Genomic DNA, 18,716 nt, shown 5'->3' with positions numbered 1-18,716 from the left:
CTTTCTTTGTTTTGAAGTCTATTTTGTCTGATATTAGTACTGCAACCCCTGCTTTGTTCTCGCTGTCGTTTGCCTGAAATATGTTTTTTCCATCCCTTGACTTTTAGTCTGTGCATGTCTTTGGGTTTGAGATGAGTTTCTTGTAAGCAGCATATAGATGGGTCTTGCTTTTTTATCCATTCAGTGACTCTATGTCTTTTGATTGGTGAATTAAGTCCATGTACATTTAGGGTGACTATTGAGAGATATGTACTTATTGCCATTGCAGGCTTTAAATTCGTGGTTACCAAAGGTTCAAGGTTAGCTGCTTTAGTATCTTACTGCCTAACTTAGCTCACTTATTGAGCTGTTATATACACTGTCTGGAGATTCTTTTCTTCTCTCCCTTCTTATTCCTCCTCCTCCTTTCTTCATATGTTAGGTGTTTTGTTCTGTGCTCTTTTTAGGAGTGCTCCCATCTAGAGCAGTCCCTGTAAGATGCCCTGTAGAGGTGGTTTGTGGGAAGCAAATTCCCTCAGCTTTTGCTTGTCTGGGAATTGTTTAATCCTGCCATCATATTTAAATGATAGTCTTGCTGGATACAGTATCCTTGGTTCAAGGCCCTTCTGTTTCATTTTATTAAATATATCATGTCATTCTCTTCTGGCCTGTAGGGTTTCTGTCGAGAAGTCTGATGATAGCCTGATGGGTTTTCCTTTATAGGTGACCTTTTTCTCTCTAGCTGCCTTTAAAACTCTTTCCTTGTCCTTGATCCTTGCCATTGTAATTATTATGTGTCTTGGTGTTGTCCTTCTTGGATCCTTTCTGCTGTGGGTTCTGTGTATTTCTGTGGTCTGTTCGATTATTTCCTCCCCCAGTTTGGGGAAGTTTTCAGCAATTATTTCTTCAAAGATACTTTCTATCCCTTTTCCTCTCTCTTCTTCTTCTGGTACCCCTATAATACAGATATTGTTCCTTTTGGATTGGTCACATAGTTCTCTTAGTGTTGTTTCATTCCTGGAGATCCTTTTATCTCTCTCTATGTCAGCTTCTATATGTTCCTGTTCTCTGGTTTCTATTCTTTCAATGGCCTCTTGCATCTTATCCATTCTTCTTATAAATCCTTCCAGGGTTTGTTTTACTTCTGTGATCTCCTTCCTGGCATCTGTGATCTCCCTCCGGACTTCATCCCATTGCTCTTGCATTTTTCTGTGCATCTCCGTCAGCATGTTCATGATTTTTATTTTGAATTCTTTTTCAGGAAGACTAGTTAGGTCTGTCTCCTTCTCAGGTGTTGACTGTGATCTTTGTGTGCCTGTAGTTTTGCCTTTTCATGGTGATAGAGATAGTTTGCAGAGCTGGTACAAGTGACGGCTGGAAGAGCTTTCCTTCTTGTTGGTTTGTGGCCTTCCTCTCCTGGGAGAACAGCGACCTCTAGTGGCTTGTGCTCAGCAGCTGCACGCAGATAGGGGTGCGCAGACAGGGGCGTGCAGACAGGGCTTCTGCTTCCTGCCAAGCTGCTATGGAGTTTATCTCTGCTGTTGCTGTGGGCTTGGCCTGGCTTGGGCTGCTGCTCCAAAATCGTGGAGCGCCATTGGAAGAAGAGTGGCCGGGAGGGTATTTATCTCTGTAAGGGGCCTCCGTGCTCCCTGCTGCCCAGGGGGTTAGAGTGCCCAGAGATCCCCAGATTCCCTGCCTCTGGACTAAGTGTCCCGCCCTGCCCCTGTAAGACTTCCCAAGAGCACTTGCCAAACCAAAACAACAACAACAAAAATTAAATATATAATTAAATAAAAAAAAAAGAAAAGAAAAACGCACGATTTTCTTTGTCCTCAGGCACTGGCCTCAGGCACCCGCTCACCGGTCTTGCTGCCCTTTTTCCCTAGTATTGGGGTCCCTGTCCCTTTAAGAGTTCCAAAAAGCACTCGCCAAAAATAAAAGAGGGAAAAAAAGAAAAAATAAAATGGCCGCTCCCATTTCTTTGTTCTCCAGCGTTGGCCTTAGGCACCCTCTCACTGGTCCTGCTGCCCTGTTTCCCTAGTATCGAGGACCCCATGCATGCACTGTGCCTGTGCTCTGGTGCGGATGGCTGGGGCTGGGTGTTCAGCAGTCTTGGGCTCCCTCTCCCTCCACACTCTGACTCCTTTCCTCCCACCGGGAGTTGGGGGAAGGGGCGCTCGGGTCCCACAGGGCTGGGGCTTGTATCTTACCCCCTTCACGAGGCGCTGGGCTCTTGCAGGTGTGGGTGTGGTCTGGATGTTGTCCTGTGTCCTCTGGTCTCTATTCTAGGAAGAGTTGTCTTTGTTGTATTTTCATAGATACATGTGGTTTTTGGGAGGAGATTTCCGCTGCTCTACTCACGCCGCCATCTTGGCTCCGCCCCCCTAAGTACTTATTTTTAAGTAAATATTTTTCAGACTTCGAAATTATCATTTGCCTATTGTAAACAAACTTGAAAACTACTAAGAAGTTACCTGTAATCATACATCCCAGAGTAACTGCTATTAAGAGTGTTTTTCTGTAGCTAAAAAAATACATAATTGGCATTATACTTGTATACAATTTGACCATGATTCCTTCATGTAACATATCATGCACATCTTCCCACATCATTAAAAAATCTTTGGCCTTATTTTTTTTTAACTTTGATAGTATTCCATCATATGATTTATCTCTATTTCTTTTTCTGAGATGCTATTTGAAAAATCAGGTATCTCATATGGTTACAGATATGGAAGAGATACAGAAGAGTGGACATTTTAATTAGTTTACAAGCAGAAGTAATTGGACCTCTGTTTTTTTTCTAATTGAAGTGTAGTTGTTATACAATGTTATATTGGTTTCAACACCTCTGTTTTTATTGGTCCTTGATTTCTGTTATCTTTTGAGAACCAGTGTTTAGAAGAACAAAGCTTTTACAGTCATAATACCAGTATTTTTTAATGGTAAAGAATAAACCTGGAAGCATGCTTTTTTTTTAATGTTAGCTAATTCTTAAATGTTTGGAGCAGTATTTTTAATATGTATGTACTTTTTGTCAAGTTAAAAATTTATAAAATTAAGGCTTCCATTTGGCAGATAGGAATTTAGAGATTTTGAGATTATATATTTTACTTCAAAAGTATGTAAGATAAAGCATACTCAACATTAAAATCTTCAGATATTGTTTTTAGGATGAGTAGCAGACTCAGGGCATTAAGCATTGCTGTTATGGTTAGGAATTACACCTTTGTATTTTGGTTACAAAAAGCTAAAAGTTATCTTTTAGGTCAATTCTTTGGAATTAGTGATTTCCCTTACATTAAAATGCTATTGTTGTAGAATGTTTAACTGTTCAACCAGACAACACATTCGAATAGTTGAAAGTTTTCCTTTTTTTTTTTTAACTGAGTACTTAACAGTTTTCCAGTTACAGAGTGTTCCTTCCTAACAAAGCAGACACTTTACATGTATGTATAAGTAATAGGTTCATTAGTGATTGTATTTAAGTAAGTTATATCTTCTCTGGTGCTGTAAGGTCATCATGATCTAGCTATGTGGTGGCATCTCAAACTTCTGAAATGAATACCTGAAATATGTATATACTGCATTCATCTGGAAGGAATCTACTAGTAGGCCCACTCAAAGGATTGTTAACATCTCTTATAATTTTATAATTTCATGTTTTGGCAGGTAAACCTAGCCTTTAAGCAACCTGGAAAGAGGCTAGAGCACCAAGGAATTAGAATTGAATTTGTAGGTCAAATTGGTGAGTTTTAAAATAGTATTACTTTTTTTTTCTGTGATAAGTAAGTTTGAAGAGTGTTGGATTTGGCACTTAAATAATTGAATTAGACCTTAGTTTTGTGGAAAGAATTGGTTTTGCATAATAAAAGAGAAGATTTATAAACATTAATCATGCTTCTTTTAATTGTATTAAATATTTGATTCATCCTGCATTTATTGCTATTAAACTTAACTACTACAAGTAAAAGGAGTTATGTAAGGTACCAGCCTTGAAAAACAATTCAAGTAAATTCACTGAGATTTCCATCTGCCTACATGTTTCACCAGCTTTACTCATAATCATCTGTGTCATCTACATCCTCCACTTTCTTACTACCCAGCCATTTGTCTTCCTAACTAGTTTGTGCCTGTAGCTAGACTCACCTGTCAACAGAAAATTCCATATGAAAAAGAAAGGTGTAATTTCTTCTTGACTTAGATCAACTTGTGTACATTTCCATATATATGTGTATTTCAGAGACATTCTTGATTTAGCAGGAATTAAACTATAAGTCTTTTGGTTCTGTAGATTTGGAAAAGAGACAAAGTGGGTCTTTATAGTATGTATACATAGCTAGGTTTTAAATCTAGCTAAATTTTACTGTGCATTTTTAAAGTGTCAAAATGGGAATAGGTGGGTTTTTTAATGTATCTATTCTGGATGAGATTATACTTGGGCAAACTATAGTAGTTAACTGATAGTTACTTTTAGTCTTTTATATTATAGTTTTGTCAGGTAATATATTTGCATAGCTGAAGCAAAACAACAAAATGCTTTTTGCCTTGAAGGGAGGAAGTTCAAATAATTGCTGGAAATGTGTCTTGTCACAACAGCTTCATATTGGGCAAACCCTAACTACATTAAAGGAATGAATTATTTTTAATTGAAGTACAGCTGATATATTGGTCTCAAGTATACCACACAGTGTTGCAGCAGTTATATACATTATTAAATCGTCACCCCAATGAACTTTTTTGATAATAGAAATTTTCATTGTGCCATGCTGCTTGAATTTTTTTATGCCTAAGTAGCACATAATAATGAGGATAATGGGAGATTTAGATTATAGCTCCAGTATATTAAAATAGAAATCCAACTAATTCTCTTGGTAAAAATCATTTGCTTTTGAGGTAGAAGTCTGGGTTTTAATGAAATGGTATTAAATATAATTGGTCTTTTTGCTTTTTAAAATTTCTTAGAACTTTTCAATGACAAGAGTAATACTCACGAATTTGTAAACCTAGTGAAAGAACTAGCCTTACCTGGAGAACTGACTCAGAGCAGAAGTTATGATTTTGAATTTATGCAAGTTGAAAAGCCATATGAATCTTACATCGGTGCCAATGTCCGCTTGAGGTATGAATGTGTATTAGAAACTGTAGACAGAGTGAAAACTAGAAAGCAATGGCTACTATTGAATGTCTTATTAGAACTTCTAATTATGATTCTGGACTGGAAAACTTAAGATTTTTTAAATTTCTGTCAAATGTTTTGTTCTGTCTGGCTAATGCTGATTTGAGGTAATAAGAACCTTCTTCTATCATTACAGATTTAGAGAACCACATAATGAGAAGTTTCAGTTACATACTTCCCTTGTATGAATGTCCTTTAGGTACTTCATTTATCATGTAAAGGGAATTATGCTCTAAGTGTATTAGTGTCCCAAGAAATCTCATAGAGAATATGGTTAAGAAGTGATCTAAGGAGATTTCCTCAAGTAGCCTTGGTGATAGCACTCCAAATTCATCTAAAAAGTATGTATACTATTGCTAAAATTGAACTTTATATTATTTAAAAATTAGAACTCCTTCATGAAGTAAATAAAGTTGATCTCAAAGAAGTTCCAGGAAGGAAAAAGCTGAGTTCAGTTAATGTTTGCTTGCTTCAAACCCTGAGTTTTTATCATAGGAAATTTAACTTGTCCTCTCCATTACCTTTGTAGGTATTTTCTTAAAGTGACAATAGTAAGAAGATTGACAGACTTGGTAAAAGAATATGACCTTATTGTTCACCAGCTTGCCACCTATCCCGATGTTAACAACTCTATTAAAATGGAAGTAGGCATTGAAGATTGTCTACATATAGAATTTGAATATAATAAATCCAAGTAAGTACCTTTCACAAACAGGTAACTTAAATGTTCATGGAGAAATAGGAAATAAACATTTTACGTCTTTGTATATTGGTCAAAATAAGGATAGAATTGATATTAATATGGTGTTAGCAGACTAACAATCTCTCAGCTGAAAGAAACTTCAAAGTTTGGTCTGGCTTCTGACTCAGTTCAGGTGTTTTTTGTATTCTGTTTCTGATAAGTCTGGCCATTTTTTGTAGAGGATCTCACCATTTCAGAAGGCAGCTAATCTCTTAATGTGTGTAAACATTGGCCTGTTATCTCTAAAACTAAACAAAAATACTTTTTCTGACTACATAAGCAATACATTTTCATTATCGAAAATTCTGACAATGTAGAAAAGTCAGAAGTAAAACTATCACATATTTTCATCTTTGCTACTTAACGACAATTAATATCCTTTTGTTTATCTTTCCATGGTGGAGGGGAAGATATATATGTTTATATATGTTGCATTTTTACAGAAATGGGCCCTTATTTTGTTTACTACTATTGCCTTTTTAAACTTCATTATGGAAACCTTAAAAAATATACCAAAGTATATGAACATAATGAAAACTATAATGAATCCTCATTATTCACCGCCTGACTCCAACAGGTATCAACATATGGTCAGATTTGTTCTATCTTCATTCAGCCCCCACAATCTCATAGATAATATTGAAGCAAATTTCAGATACATAATTTTATCCATAAATATTATAACTTTTAATATACCACAATATTGTTACATCCATAAAAGTATTAATAATTCCTTAATATTGTCACATATTCAAGCAGTGTTCACATTTCCGTCTTTTTTTTTTCCTACATGGTTTGTTCAAATCAGTAAAAACAAGATTTGGAATCATCAAATAAGTATCCCAATAAGATTTGTTCAAATCCAGTGCATCCAGACACATTGCATTTGACTGTTTGACTCTTAAATCTATTTTAATTTAAAGGTTTTATGCCTTTTAAGAAATTGAAGTATAGTTGATATACAGTCTTATATTAGTTTCAATATATAACAGTGGTTCAACAGTTACCCATATTATTAAATCCTCTCCCCTAGTTCTGCCTATTTATTTTCATTAAAATTTATTTGTTGAAGAAATGGATGTACACTCTTCTGTCCCCTTCCTGTGTACTCTTCTGTTAGATGATTTTTATTAGTTGTTACTCCCCAGTTTATATCACCAAAAATGTGATACACATGCCTTTAGAGTCTTAAATTACACTGTTGACCAAGTTATCAGATACTCCTGTCACTGGAAGCCTCCCTTCAGACTGACATAATGACATTATTCAACTCTTATTATTTTGAGGTCCAAATCTAGGAGAAGGCCAAAGACTCTCTGGGTACTGTAGGAATTCCCAGGTTTACTTCCACATAATTTTTAGTCTCCTGGAAAAGGTGTTTGATACAGATATTACAGCAATAAATTCAGCCTTGCAGATTCTCTTTGTGGCCAGGTGATTTATGAGCTGCACTATTCTAGGACTTAGAGTAATCATGTAGAGTTTTTAATTCAAAATCTATCTTCATACACCATAAAATTCTTAATTTTCCACATTTAAGTTCTTTGGAAACTAAGTTAACCTGTAAGTAAGGACCAGGAAGTAATCAGGCTAATTCTTTGAGGTATATTGATGGTCAAGTAAAAGTTTGATTCCTTATTTCTATAATAAAATGATGAAACTTTTTGAAAAACAGGGACATTAATGTGAATACTCAAAATGGTATTCTTAAATAATTATTATCCTAAAGATGTCTAATAAAGACTTTCAGGATGTATTTCACTCTGTTAGTTTGTTTTTTAAACTGGTATTTATAGTAAGTGAGGTATATTCTTTCTCCAAAGGTACCATTTAAAGGATGTGATTGTTGGAAAAATTTACTTCTTATTAGTAAGAATAAAAATCCAACATATGGAGTTACAACTGATCAAAAAAGAGATCACAGGAATTGGTAAGTTGAAAGAGTATTTGAATTGAAATTCCTGTTTTAGTCGAAATTTTAAAATCATAAAATGCTAATCATAATTATCCACATTGAATATTAATATTGCTGGCAGTAAGTTACTCATTTATGTTTTTTTAAAAATTAATTTTTGAATAGTAATAAATTCACCTGGTTAAAAGTATAAAAGGCTGTACAGTAAAAAGTGTCCTGTTTCTGTACTCCAGCTAACTCATAGGTAATGTGTTTAAGTTTTAAAATCCTTCTAGATATTTATGCGTATACAAGCAAGTACCTCTATATTATACCCTCCCCCACTTTTTGGGTAAATGGTTATGTACAATACATATTTTGCTTTTTCATGTAGCAGTGTATCTTAGAGATCTTTCCATGTCAATATGTAGAACATTTCCTTACCTGTTTTATAGTATTGCATTCAGTAGTGCATTCAGCTAGACTTTAACCAGTCTGCTAAATGGACATACAGGTTGTTTCCGGTCTTTTGCTATTAAAAACAGTGCTTTCGTTAATAATGTCATTTTGCATGTGTGTGCGTATGTATGCAGTATAAAATCTTACAAGTAGAATTGCTATTTCAATGGGTATATTCATTTGTAGTTGTGATAAATATTATCAGTTTGTTCTCTTCAGGGGTTGTACCAATTTGGATTACTACCAGCAGTGAATATAGAAGAGTGCCTCTTTTTCCTTGTATTCTCACAGGCACAATGTTATAAAACTTTTAGCTGATCTGATGGGTAGAGGGAAAATGTTACTCATTGTAGTTTTAATTTAGTTTTCTCATTCTGAGTGAGGGTAAGCATCTTGTCATGTGTATAATAATCTTTAGTATTTCTTTTTTTGTACACTGCCTACCAATACTGACCCATCTCTACTGGATTATTAGTCTTTTCTTATTGATTTGTAGAAACTTCATGTATTAGGGAAATCAGTCCCTTTTTATGTATTAAGGGCAGCAAAAGTTTTGCCTTTGTTTTGCTTATGGTGGTTTATGTCATGTAGAAGTTCTTGATGTTTGTAATCAAATTTATCAATTTTTCCTTTTATGGACTCTGGTTTTTGTGCCACAGTTATGCCTTTTTCACACTGAGATTCTAAACATAATTTTCTGTGCCTGATTCCACTAAAATAATACATTGTAGCTTGTGAATTTTGTTTATATTTTAAATTAATTTGGAATTTGGATGTATGATGAGGTATGGATCTAACTTTACTTTTTCTGGATAGCTGATCTGTTGTCCCCAAATCACTTATTGGTTCATAACTGCATTTTAATTTTAATTAGTATGTAGATACAGTTTTTCCCTTCTAACTTTGTTGGTTTTTTCCTAAAAAAAATTTTAGGCAACACTTAAGAATTTACAGTTGGTAGTTATAATTATAAACATCTGTGATATCTTAATTTCCATTACTCACCTGCCAATAAAAGTTCAAGTAATTTGAAATATTAAAGTCAAACTCCAGGTCCCCATTTATTGTTTAAAAATAAATTATTTATTTAAGTTTTTCTGTTTATAAAAATTATGTTTGATTCCAGAAAATTTTAAATAAAAAAATCAACACTCATCATGCAGAACAGACTTTAGTCTTTGTATATTGTATATTTTACAATATGGGGATCATTACTATATGTTTTGGTATACTCTTTTCATCTATCATACAAAAAATGTCTGGAGTCAACAGTGACTGTAATGGAGTATGTGGGGGGGACTTGATAATGGGGGGAGTCTAGTAGCCATAACGTTAAAGTAATTGTACATTTAACCATAACGTTCAAGTAATTGTACATTAATGATATCAAAATAAAAAAATCTTTTTTTAATGTCTGGAGTCAAATTTCTTAGAGGGTGAATCTCCAGATTAAAAGAACTATATGTCAATCAAATACTCAGTTTGATGTTTTGCCTATGTTCAGGTTACCTCTGAAAGAAGAAAGGTTGGGTATTACAGAAAAAGTAGCATGTCATTGGTTAGTTCTTGGGTATGTTACTAATTTCTATTTTAGCAGATATCAGAAACAAGAGAAGGAAATCTGTGAAGAGGATTGTTTCTGAACTGTATTTGTGAAGAAGGAAGTGGAACATTTAGTTGAATGACAAGTTTCCTAAATGTAGATCAAGAAATAGAAAAGAATGATAAATATTTTTACAAAATGAGATAATCTGTATTAAAATAATGTACTTGGAAAATGGGAAAAAGGTGGAAGTCTGGAAATTATATTCTGTAACTATTTAAGTTAATATCATTTATATTACTGCACTAGGACCCAGTACCACAACAGAAACAGAAACAATTGCTAAATATGAAATAATGGATGGTGCCCCAGTAAAAGGTAACATACTTTTCATTTACTTCTTATATGTTATATGTAGTGAAAACAGCAGTGTTCATAGCAGTTTAGTTTGAAAGTATTTATTCAGCATGAAATATTTGTGAGATCTTAAAACAATACTTACAAGTGGTGGTTTTTAAATCATCCTTGTATAAATACTGAGAAACCTGTAATAGCAGTACCTAGTCTGAAATGACGTTTGACTTTTTATTCAGTTTAAATTTAGAATTTAGAAGAGACATTTATGTTTATCTCTTCTCTAGTTCTGAATTTCATAATATTTTGATTATCTTCTTTTTTAATTGTTTGTCTCTGTAAAGCTTTTTTACCCATGCTGAACCTAAGGTGCAGTATAGCCGAGCATTGATCCCTGTAGGATTTTGGAATCCTTATAGTCCTCAAGAAAATCCTCAAGTTCCATTTCTAGATAATCTTCAGCATCTAAGATAATGAAGCCAGTATTTTATTTTAAATTCATTTTTGGCCTTTTCTCTTAAAAAAAGTAGCACCCATTTATTGAATGCCATTTGTACTTTCAGGTACCCTAAAGTTCCCTACCACCCTTTGTGTTAGGTGGTGATATTACTTATTTTACAGATGAAACTGAGACGCAGAGAGGTTAAAAACTTACCAAAGGTAATAGAAGGTAGAGGCGGCAGAACTTTACCTTTACCCATCTGAGATTTCCAGCTGGAACTCTTTAACAGATTAATAAAAGAAAAACAGTTTTGAATGCGTGCAGTGTACATAATGCAGGAGAAACTTCAACAAATATGTAACTCAAAGTGGTGGCTTAAAATATCAGCTTACTTAGCATCTTCAACAGGAGAGAAATAACTAGACAAAACAGTTTTAGGCTTCCTAGAGTGACAAACCGTAGGGAAGGTAAATACATGGGAGGAAACTAGTGGAGTAACATTTGTTTGCAGATTCCTCTCCTCTGGTGCCATCCCTGGGCTGTTAAGAGTCTGTGTCCAGTAAAAGGAGAATTTATATCCTGCCTTTAGGTGGAAAGGGGGGGAAGTCTTTTTTGCTTTTGCTACTTAATTGCCTTCAGCTCAAAATAATTTTTATGTCAGAGAGGAATATTTTGTGGTGACATACTCTGTTTCCTTCAGTAGCTAATCATTGCAGACCTGGAGTTGGAGCCCAAGCCTTTCTAACTCCAAAACCCATCCATGTGCTCTATTATGCAGCATTACTTTGTAAAATTCCAGCAGCCACAAATTTTTATACAAAGTGATAGGTCAGATATCTTTCAGGAAATAGATATGCATAAGCTAAGTATTATATAAAAATGATTTGAAACAGAATATCCAATTACCTTTAAGAAAGGAGAAGCTGTGAGAATCTGAATAGCAGTCGTTTTGGTAAAGAAGGAATGTCATTATTCTGAACATGGCTGTTACTTTGGATGAATTAACAAGTATTCAAGAATTTATACATGATTAGAAATTATGGTAAATTTCATGAAAGCAGAAAATAACAAAAATGCTAAAAAAGCACTTGTCTGCTGGCACTGTTGTAAGATTTTTACATATATTAACCCATGTATATTATTGGTATTCCCCATTTCACAGATGAAGTTGAAAGAGAATGGTTAAACATGGTCACACAGCCAGTGAGTTGCACATTTGGGATTTGGATCCAGGCATTCTGGCTCTAGAGTCATGGTTCTCCTCTAAGGGCAACTCTGTACCCTGCCCTCTTCCCCTCATTTAAGCGTTTCCTGAAGACATTTTTGGTTGTCACACTTGGGTAATCCTACTGGCATTTAGTGGGTAGAAGCTAGGAAGGCTCCTAAACCTCATACAGTGCATAGGACCTTACCCACAAAGAATTATTGGGCCCAAAATGTCAGTAGTGCCAAAGCTGAGAAACCTGGTCTAAAGGTTTTGTTATGCTAGCATCTCATGAGGAACTGAAGCATTAGTATCTGCTCCATAATGCTTAGTTCTAGGTGTTATATGACTATATTAATTGTCTTTTAGAAGTAAATGGAGGTTGCTTTTCTTTCAGGTGAATCAATTCCAATAAGACTATTTTTAGCAGGATATGACCCAACTCCAACAATGAGAGATGTGAACAAAAAATTCTCAGTAAGGTACTTTTTGAATCTAGTCCTTGTTGATGAGGAAGACAGAAGGTACTTCAAGCAGCAGGTATGGTGCCAGCAGCTGGTGTTTTGTTCTATGGCAGTTCTAAAAACACCTGGAAAGCACTCTTTTCTAACCTTTATTGGACTGAGAAAAGGAAGGTTTCTATGTAAGTGAGAGTATGATAAGTAAATAGGTATGAGTGGAATTGTATTGTGAAAGATCTCTTCCCAGTCATTCTGCAGGACCCAGCAAGGGCTATAATTTGGCAGGGCTTACATTTTTTCTCTTGAACGTGTTGTTTTTTTCTAGAAACAAATCCTGCTGTTTGTTAAAAAAAAATTCAGGCAGTGAAGAATAGAATGAAGTTAAAGAACAATAAAAATTTTACCACCATTGTGATTAGTTTTCCAAATTTATATATGTGTATAGTATGCATGTTTTTCACTCCATAGTATTTTGAATATCTTTGCTTTATCATCAAACAGAGATTTCCATTATCACTTTTTAAAAATGAAGTATACTTGATAAACTTACTGGTTTCAAGTACACAACATAGTGATCAACATTATTCAGTGATTCAGTTATTAAGTGCTCACCCCAGTTAGTGTAGTTACTGTCAACACAGGAACATGTTATAGAACTGTTGACTCAGTTCTCTATGCTGTACTTTTATTCCCATGACTAATTTATATTATGAGTGAGATTTGGTGCCTTGTTATCCCTTCCACCTGTTTCACTCACCCCAACCCCTCTACCATGGTAACCACCAGTCACTTCTTAGTGTCTGTGTCTATTGTTGTTTTGTTTGGTCTTTGGGTTCCATGTATAAATGAAATGTAATGGTGTCTGTCTTTCTACGCCTGGCTTATTTCACTTAGCATAATACCCTCTATGTCTGTCTATGTTGTCACAAATGACAGGATTTCTTTCTTTATGGCTGAGTGATATTCCATTGTATCCACGATCACTTTTAATGATTGCATTAACTTGATGGATTTTTGGGGTTTCTATTTTTCCCTTATTACACAGTTTCATTTAAAATATCCACAGGAGGACCCAAATCTAATGCTTTTTTAAAATATAAAATCTTTATCATAAGACTTGTTCTCATTTGAAAATCAATTATAAAAGCCTTTGGTGAATTTTGAGTGAAGGTTGTGATTAGAATGGTCTTTGTTTTCTGCATCAGATTAATAAATATTTAAATGTCAGTTGGATGTTCCATGTTCAAAACTAAATTCAAAATTATTCTGTGCTGAATACTGTGAAGATTTCAAAAACTACCTTTTACAAACATGGTTTGGAGAGCCTTGAGTGCCTGGTTGGAGATTTGTCTTGGAGGAACTGAGAACTATTGAAGAGCATCCAAGCAATGTTTTAGACTAATCTGGCAGTGATAGGAAGGGAAGGATGAATAGAAAGGGGTCTCAGGCAAGGGAGGCAAAGCCATAGACCAGGAAACTAAATTTTAGTATCTAAGGTTGAAGTGACACACGCTTGAACTTGGATAAGGGCAGTAGAACAGCATACAAAAGGCCAGAGTTTAGGAATTCTTTAAAGCAGTATAGCTAGAACTTTGTGCCAGATTGGACTGGTGGTGCTGGTGGTGTGCATGGTTGCTGCTGGTGGGGAGCAGGGTTGGCAGAAGGGGCCGTCCAGGATTAGAACTGGAAGAAAGTGAGTCAATCAGGAAAAAGGAGGGGTTTTGGTGGGAAGAATTTAATTTTGTTACGGTTAAAATTGAAGTGGCAGTATAATTTCATGTTGAAAATTTAACGTTTAATTTAATACATGGGAAAATTAATTTGTTGATATATTTAATTTGTTTTACTAGGAGATCATTTTATGGAGAAAAGCTCCTGAAAAGCTGAGGAAACAGAGAACAAACTTTCACCAGCGATTTGAATCACCAGAATCACAGGCATCTGCTGAACAGCCTGAAATGTGAATTGAATAGGAGGGGGAAAAAAGCACATAACTCCTCTATCTATTGACATTAAGTTCAGCAGGTTAAAGATGGTTGCAGCTTGTAGGGGGGAATAAGGCCAAAACTCCATTTAAAATAGTCTTCCTTTATCTTACAGGGCTGCATTTATTTTATGGTTGAACTAAATGTTCTTCATGTATATACATTAAAAGAAGTGCTTTCTTTGAAACACTGGAACATTCTCAAGCTGCTGTTTTTTTTAAAAACTGCACACTTTGATAAGCACTCAGATATGCATCGCATAAACATTAAAGATTTTTGTGTGAGAAGGCTGGTTTTATAATTTTGCTTTTCTTTCTGCATAATGTTGATTACACATCTTTGTCTCCTTTTTCATGCTAATGATACCTCCTCTACATGCAAAAAAACAATATTTTGTGTTCAAGGAATATTTTGTGTTAATAGGAAACTATAATTCTGACCATTCCATAGCCTCCTGAGTTTTATCCTCTTTGAAGTCTACGGTATGATGAATATTACTAACTTTTTTCCCTCAAGGGATTATGTGGGATGTCATTTTAGCCTTTTTTTTTCTTTTTGGCATATTAAGTAACCATTTTGCTACTATTATGCAGCAGATACCAATGTTATGTTTTCCTGTAATATGGAATTGACTGTATGTTGGCATTTTATAATTTGCTAAAACTGTAACTTTTCCAGAAATACTTTTTTTAACTTAATCTTTTTACCCACAGTACACAGTTTCTTCACTTCACAAATATTCTCTCCCTTTTTCAGGGGAAAATTTGAGGATGGGGGTACTCAGGAAGACCTGTGAAGCATGTAGTTAGTAATTCAGATCTGGACAATTTCATGTTTGCTAAACTGGAGCTTTGGTTAGTTCAAACTCAAATCTCCCCTCTCTGTTTTTTTAGTACTAAATTCAAGTCATTTGTTTAAAGTCTCTAAAATAAAAAATGTGGCAGTTATCTGTTCATATGCATGGGGTCTGATCTCAAATACACTAAATGTGAGGTGCAGGAATTAAAATGAAGCCTGCTGTGTGAAACTACTTTCACGTATGGTTCATTGATTTTTGTACCAATATTTTTTTATACACAAGTGCAAGTCTTGTGTTAACCTTACTTTATTGAGTAAGCTAGGTAACCCAAATTACATTTCTTAATCCTGTTTTACTACTATGGCACTTTGATAAAATGGTCCGTAACCAACTTCTTTCTTGGCAAAAGGTTCCATGTACCATGTGCTGGATCATCTATTTTAAATGTGGATATCTATGAATGGTAATGTTTATCCTTCATGTTAAGTGCCTGTTCAGAATTTCAGAATTTAAAACATGCCAAATATTTTCATGGTCATTTGCATGTAGTAATCTAGAAAATATTCAAAGCGATTTTGAAAACCAATTGTATTTAACCAGCCTCAAACTGCACAACCATGATGTGTAATAAAAGAATTTGAAATGTATACTGCATTTGCTACTTGAATGATTAGAATAGTTCTATTCTAAAATCTCTTTTAATTTGAGATTTGTCATTGAGGACAGGGTTGCTTAATAGAAAGCTATAATTCTGATGGTTAGAAATGTTCATAAATATTGTCAGTATCAATTTTAAATAGCTATATATGGCTTAATTAGGTGGCTTAAAACACTCATAAATAGGATGCTTATTCACTTTGCTTGAGAATTTGTTGCAAAACTTGAAAAAAGTTTGAATTCATTATTTGGTGTACTTGGTAAAAAGTCAGCCAGTTATTGACAATTAGGCTTGGGGTTGATTAATGATTGTGCATTGAGTCCCCTATACAGAATTTTATTGTTGTTAACCATTTGATCAATAAATATGAGAGATGCCCTCTCAAAAAAAAAAAAAGTCAGCCAGTTAAATTACAAATAAATTGAAAAAGAAATTTGCCTTGAATAGTACTATGTCTAATCCAGTGTTTCTCAACCCTGGCTGCACTTTCAAATCACTTTCTGAAAATAACCATGCCCTACCCAGACCAAAAATAATCAGAATTTTAGGGGTCCAGACATTAGCACTAAAAACTACCCAGGGTTGAGAAGTCTGTCTAAATAATTTAAATATTATTTCTTTCACTAGTGAAGAATTTTTGGGAGGAAAAATTTTTTTTTGTCCTCTTAGGTTTAGTATTTGGGAGCCTTCTAATTAAGGTGACAAAAGAAAGATAAGCAAAAAACAGACAATCCAGTAAGAGGGAGTTCACAAAAATGTGATTTAAAGGGGTAGTTAGAATTTGGGGCTTATATAAAAAAGAGGGTGAAGGACACTTACAAATGGCTTTTTGGGGAAGTTAGTGAGATAAAGGGCACAAGCAAATGACTTTTAGAAAAGACAAATGGCCCTTAAAGTAGATAGGATAGTTTTGTGACAAAGTCTTTTTAGGTGTGTTGCTGACTTCTGGCTCTGGTGATGAATTAATCTTTCCTGGTTCCCTGAAAGGGGTTTTATGACAACTGAGTTCTTTTGGGGGGCTGTGCTTATTAGGTAGGGTTTATTTCAGACACTCAAATGCCTTCTCAAATTTTTTATGCTTCAGTGGTATAAGTTTCAAAGCAGATAAAGGTATAGTGAGGAAAATGTATACACTTAAATGTGAATAGATCCTTTTTTTAGGCTTGGGTCTTCTATGAGCATAATTCTTACATCACTCCCCTATTAGAGTCTTGTCAGTGAGTTGCTTCTAGGATAAGATTTAAATTTCAATACTACAGAACACACCTTCAGCTCCAGTTATGCCAGATTCCTGCCTTCCGCCCCCACACTCCAGCTCGCTCACGGTATGACTCCCCTGGTCCATCTGACACCACCTCCCATCTCCAAGTCAGATGTCCCTTTGTTGTGCTGCCACAGTATGCTGTGCACGCCTCCAGGACTATACTTCCCACATGTAGGACTTCAATTCTATGGATTTTAAGTTTGAGGCTTTGTTTGTTTTGGTATGCTTTGTACTTATCACATAATATACACTCAATATCTGAATAAATGGGTGAATCTTATTTTCCTGATTGTAAAATTAAAGGTGTCCTCTAGAAAAAAATAGGGGCCCAAATGTAATACAGTCATGGCTAAGAACTATTATCACCTCAGTATCAGAATAAAGGAAACCTACTAGATTCTATAGGAGTGTTATCGGTCCTGGGGAGAAAGACGGCATATGGGGGCTATCTACAAGTTCCACAAATGCTTCTGATAGTTGCTTCCTCCCTAAGTTTGGGGAGAAACCGGATCAGATAATCTCTATGGCCCTTTCCTGTTGTAATACTCCATGATTCTAGGAGTAGATCTTAAAAATTCACTGAGGATAATTTAGTATTTAGATGATAACCTTATGTCAGAAAAGTACTAGAAACTTCAAATTCCAGAATTTAGGAGATGTGAGGGTGGGAAGTCAACAAGGATGTGCGTTTGTGAAATCTGTACCAGGATTTGTTAATAGCAAAGGCAAAGAAGAGAGAACTTGCTTATCTTATTCCCTGCTATCTGGGTTATCTTTACTTCTCTCACCACCTTTCACCTCCCCATTTATTTGTATTTATGCATACATTCAGCATTTCCTGAGTATCTCCGTAGTGCTATTTCATTGGTCCTACCTGAAGAAATAGAGTTCAGAGCAGTGGTTCTCAAAGTGTAGTCTCCAGACCAACAGAGTCCACATCACCTGGAGATCCATTAGAAATGAAAACTCTCAGGCCTACTCGGCCTATATTGAATCAGAAACTAGGGGTATAGTCCCAACAATCTTGTTTTTAATAAGTTTTCCAGATGATTCTGAAAGTTTGAAAACTAGAGACTCGATTATGGCACAGTTCTAGTGCTGTGGTAGTGGTTTTACTAGGTCCTGTGTGTGTGAGGCACCCAATGTGTTCAGAGCTATGGAGGTGAGAAATGATGACATAGTAACTGGCATACAGTTCTCGCATGAATAGAATAACATATGAGGTGTAGAGAGATGAATCTGAAGAAGTGCATAAGGAAGCAGTTTAGGAAGGGGCTTTGATGACATGCAAATAAGGAGTATGGGCTTTATCTGAACACTTAATTCAATGAAGGATTTTAAGCAAGAGTAATTACTCAGATTTGTGTTTTCAAAAGATCATTATGGTGACTGTCAAGTATGGATAGAGGCTTGAGAGCAGGCAAGGGACGAGTTACATAGTTACAGAATTGTTTTAACACTTAAGGAAGCTCTAATATGTGCTAAGTGCCAATGACAGTGCTATAAGTATCTCGCAAAGGGGACGACAACTTTCTATCCTAAAAAAGCAAATTTTAATGTTGAATTTTCCCGTTTCAATGTTTATAGAATTCTATGAATGGCTGAAGAGGAAAATCTATATGTAGTATGAAAAATTCAGAATGCCTTTTATACCTGCAAGGAGGTATACCAGTTACCAGTTACCACTTAAGAGTTTAAGGTTTGTTTTCTGTGAAACTATATTAGATTATGTTACTATAATCATAAGATTAGC

At 35.0% G+C, this 18,716-nt stretch overlaps 1 protein-coding gene across 5 annotated transcripts in view; it reads left to right on the top strand.

Annotated features, from left to right (window-relative positions):
* The window catches only part of VPS26A (VPS26 retromer complex component A), a 41,782-nt gene extending 26,094 nt beyond the window's left edge, over window positions 1–15,688 (top strand). For 3 of the 5 annotated variants that reach the window (XM_037002873.2, XM_037002871.2, XM_037002875.2), the window contains exons 3-9: window positions 3,652–3,727; window positions 4,945–5,101; window positions 5,688–5,852; window positions 7,724–7,830; window positions 10,106–10,174; window positions 12,194–12,336; window positions 14,108–15,688. In XM_037002873.2, the coding sequence (XP_036858768.1) occupies window positions 3,652–3,727; window positions 4,945–5,101; window positions 5,688–5,852; window positions 7,724–7,830; window positions 10,106–10,174; window positions 12,194–12,336; window positions 14,108–14,221 (831 nt within the window). In that variant the 3' untranslated portion in view covers window positions 14,222–15,688. Of the gene's footprint in view, window positions 1–3,651; window positions 3,728–4,944; window positions 5,102–5,687; window positions 5,853–7,723; window positions 7,831–10,105; window positions 10,175–12,193; window positions 12,440–14,107 lie in introns of all 5 variants that reach the window. The other 2 variants (XM_037002874.2, XM_037002872.2) reach the window with 2 other exon arrangements.
* Window positions 15,689–18,716: the final 3,028 nt, after the last annotated feature.

This window comes from Manis javanica, chromosome 7 (assembly GCF_040802235.1).
Source record: "Manis javanica isolate MJ-LG chromosome 7, MJ_LKY, whole genome shotgun sequence".
NCBI lineage: Eukaryota > Metazoa > Chordata > Mammalia > Pholidota > Manidae > Manis > Manis javanica.
This window is presented reverse-complemented; position numbering and strand designations above follow the sequence as displayed.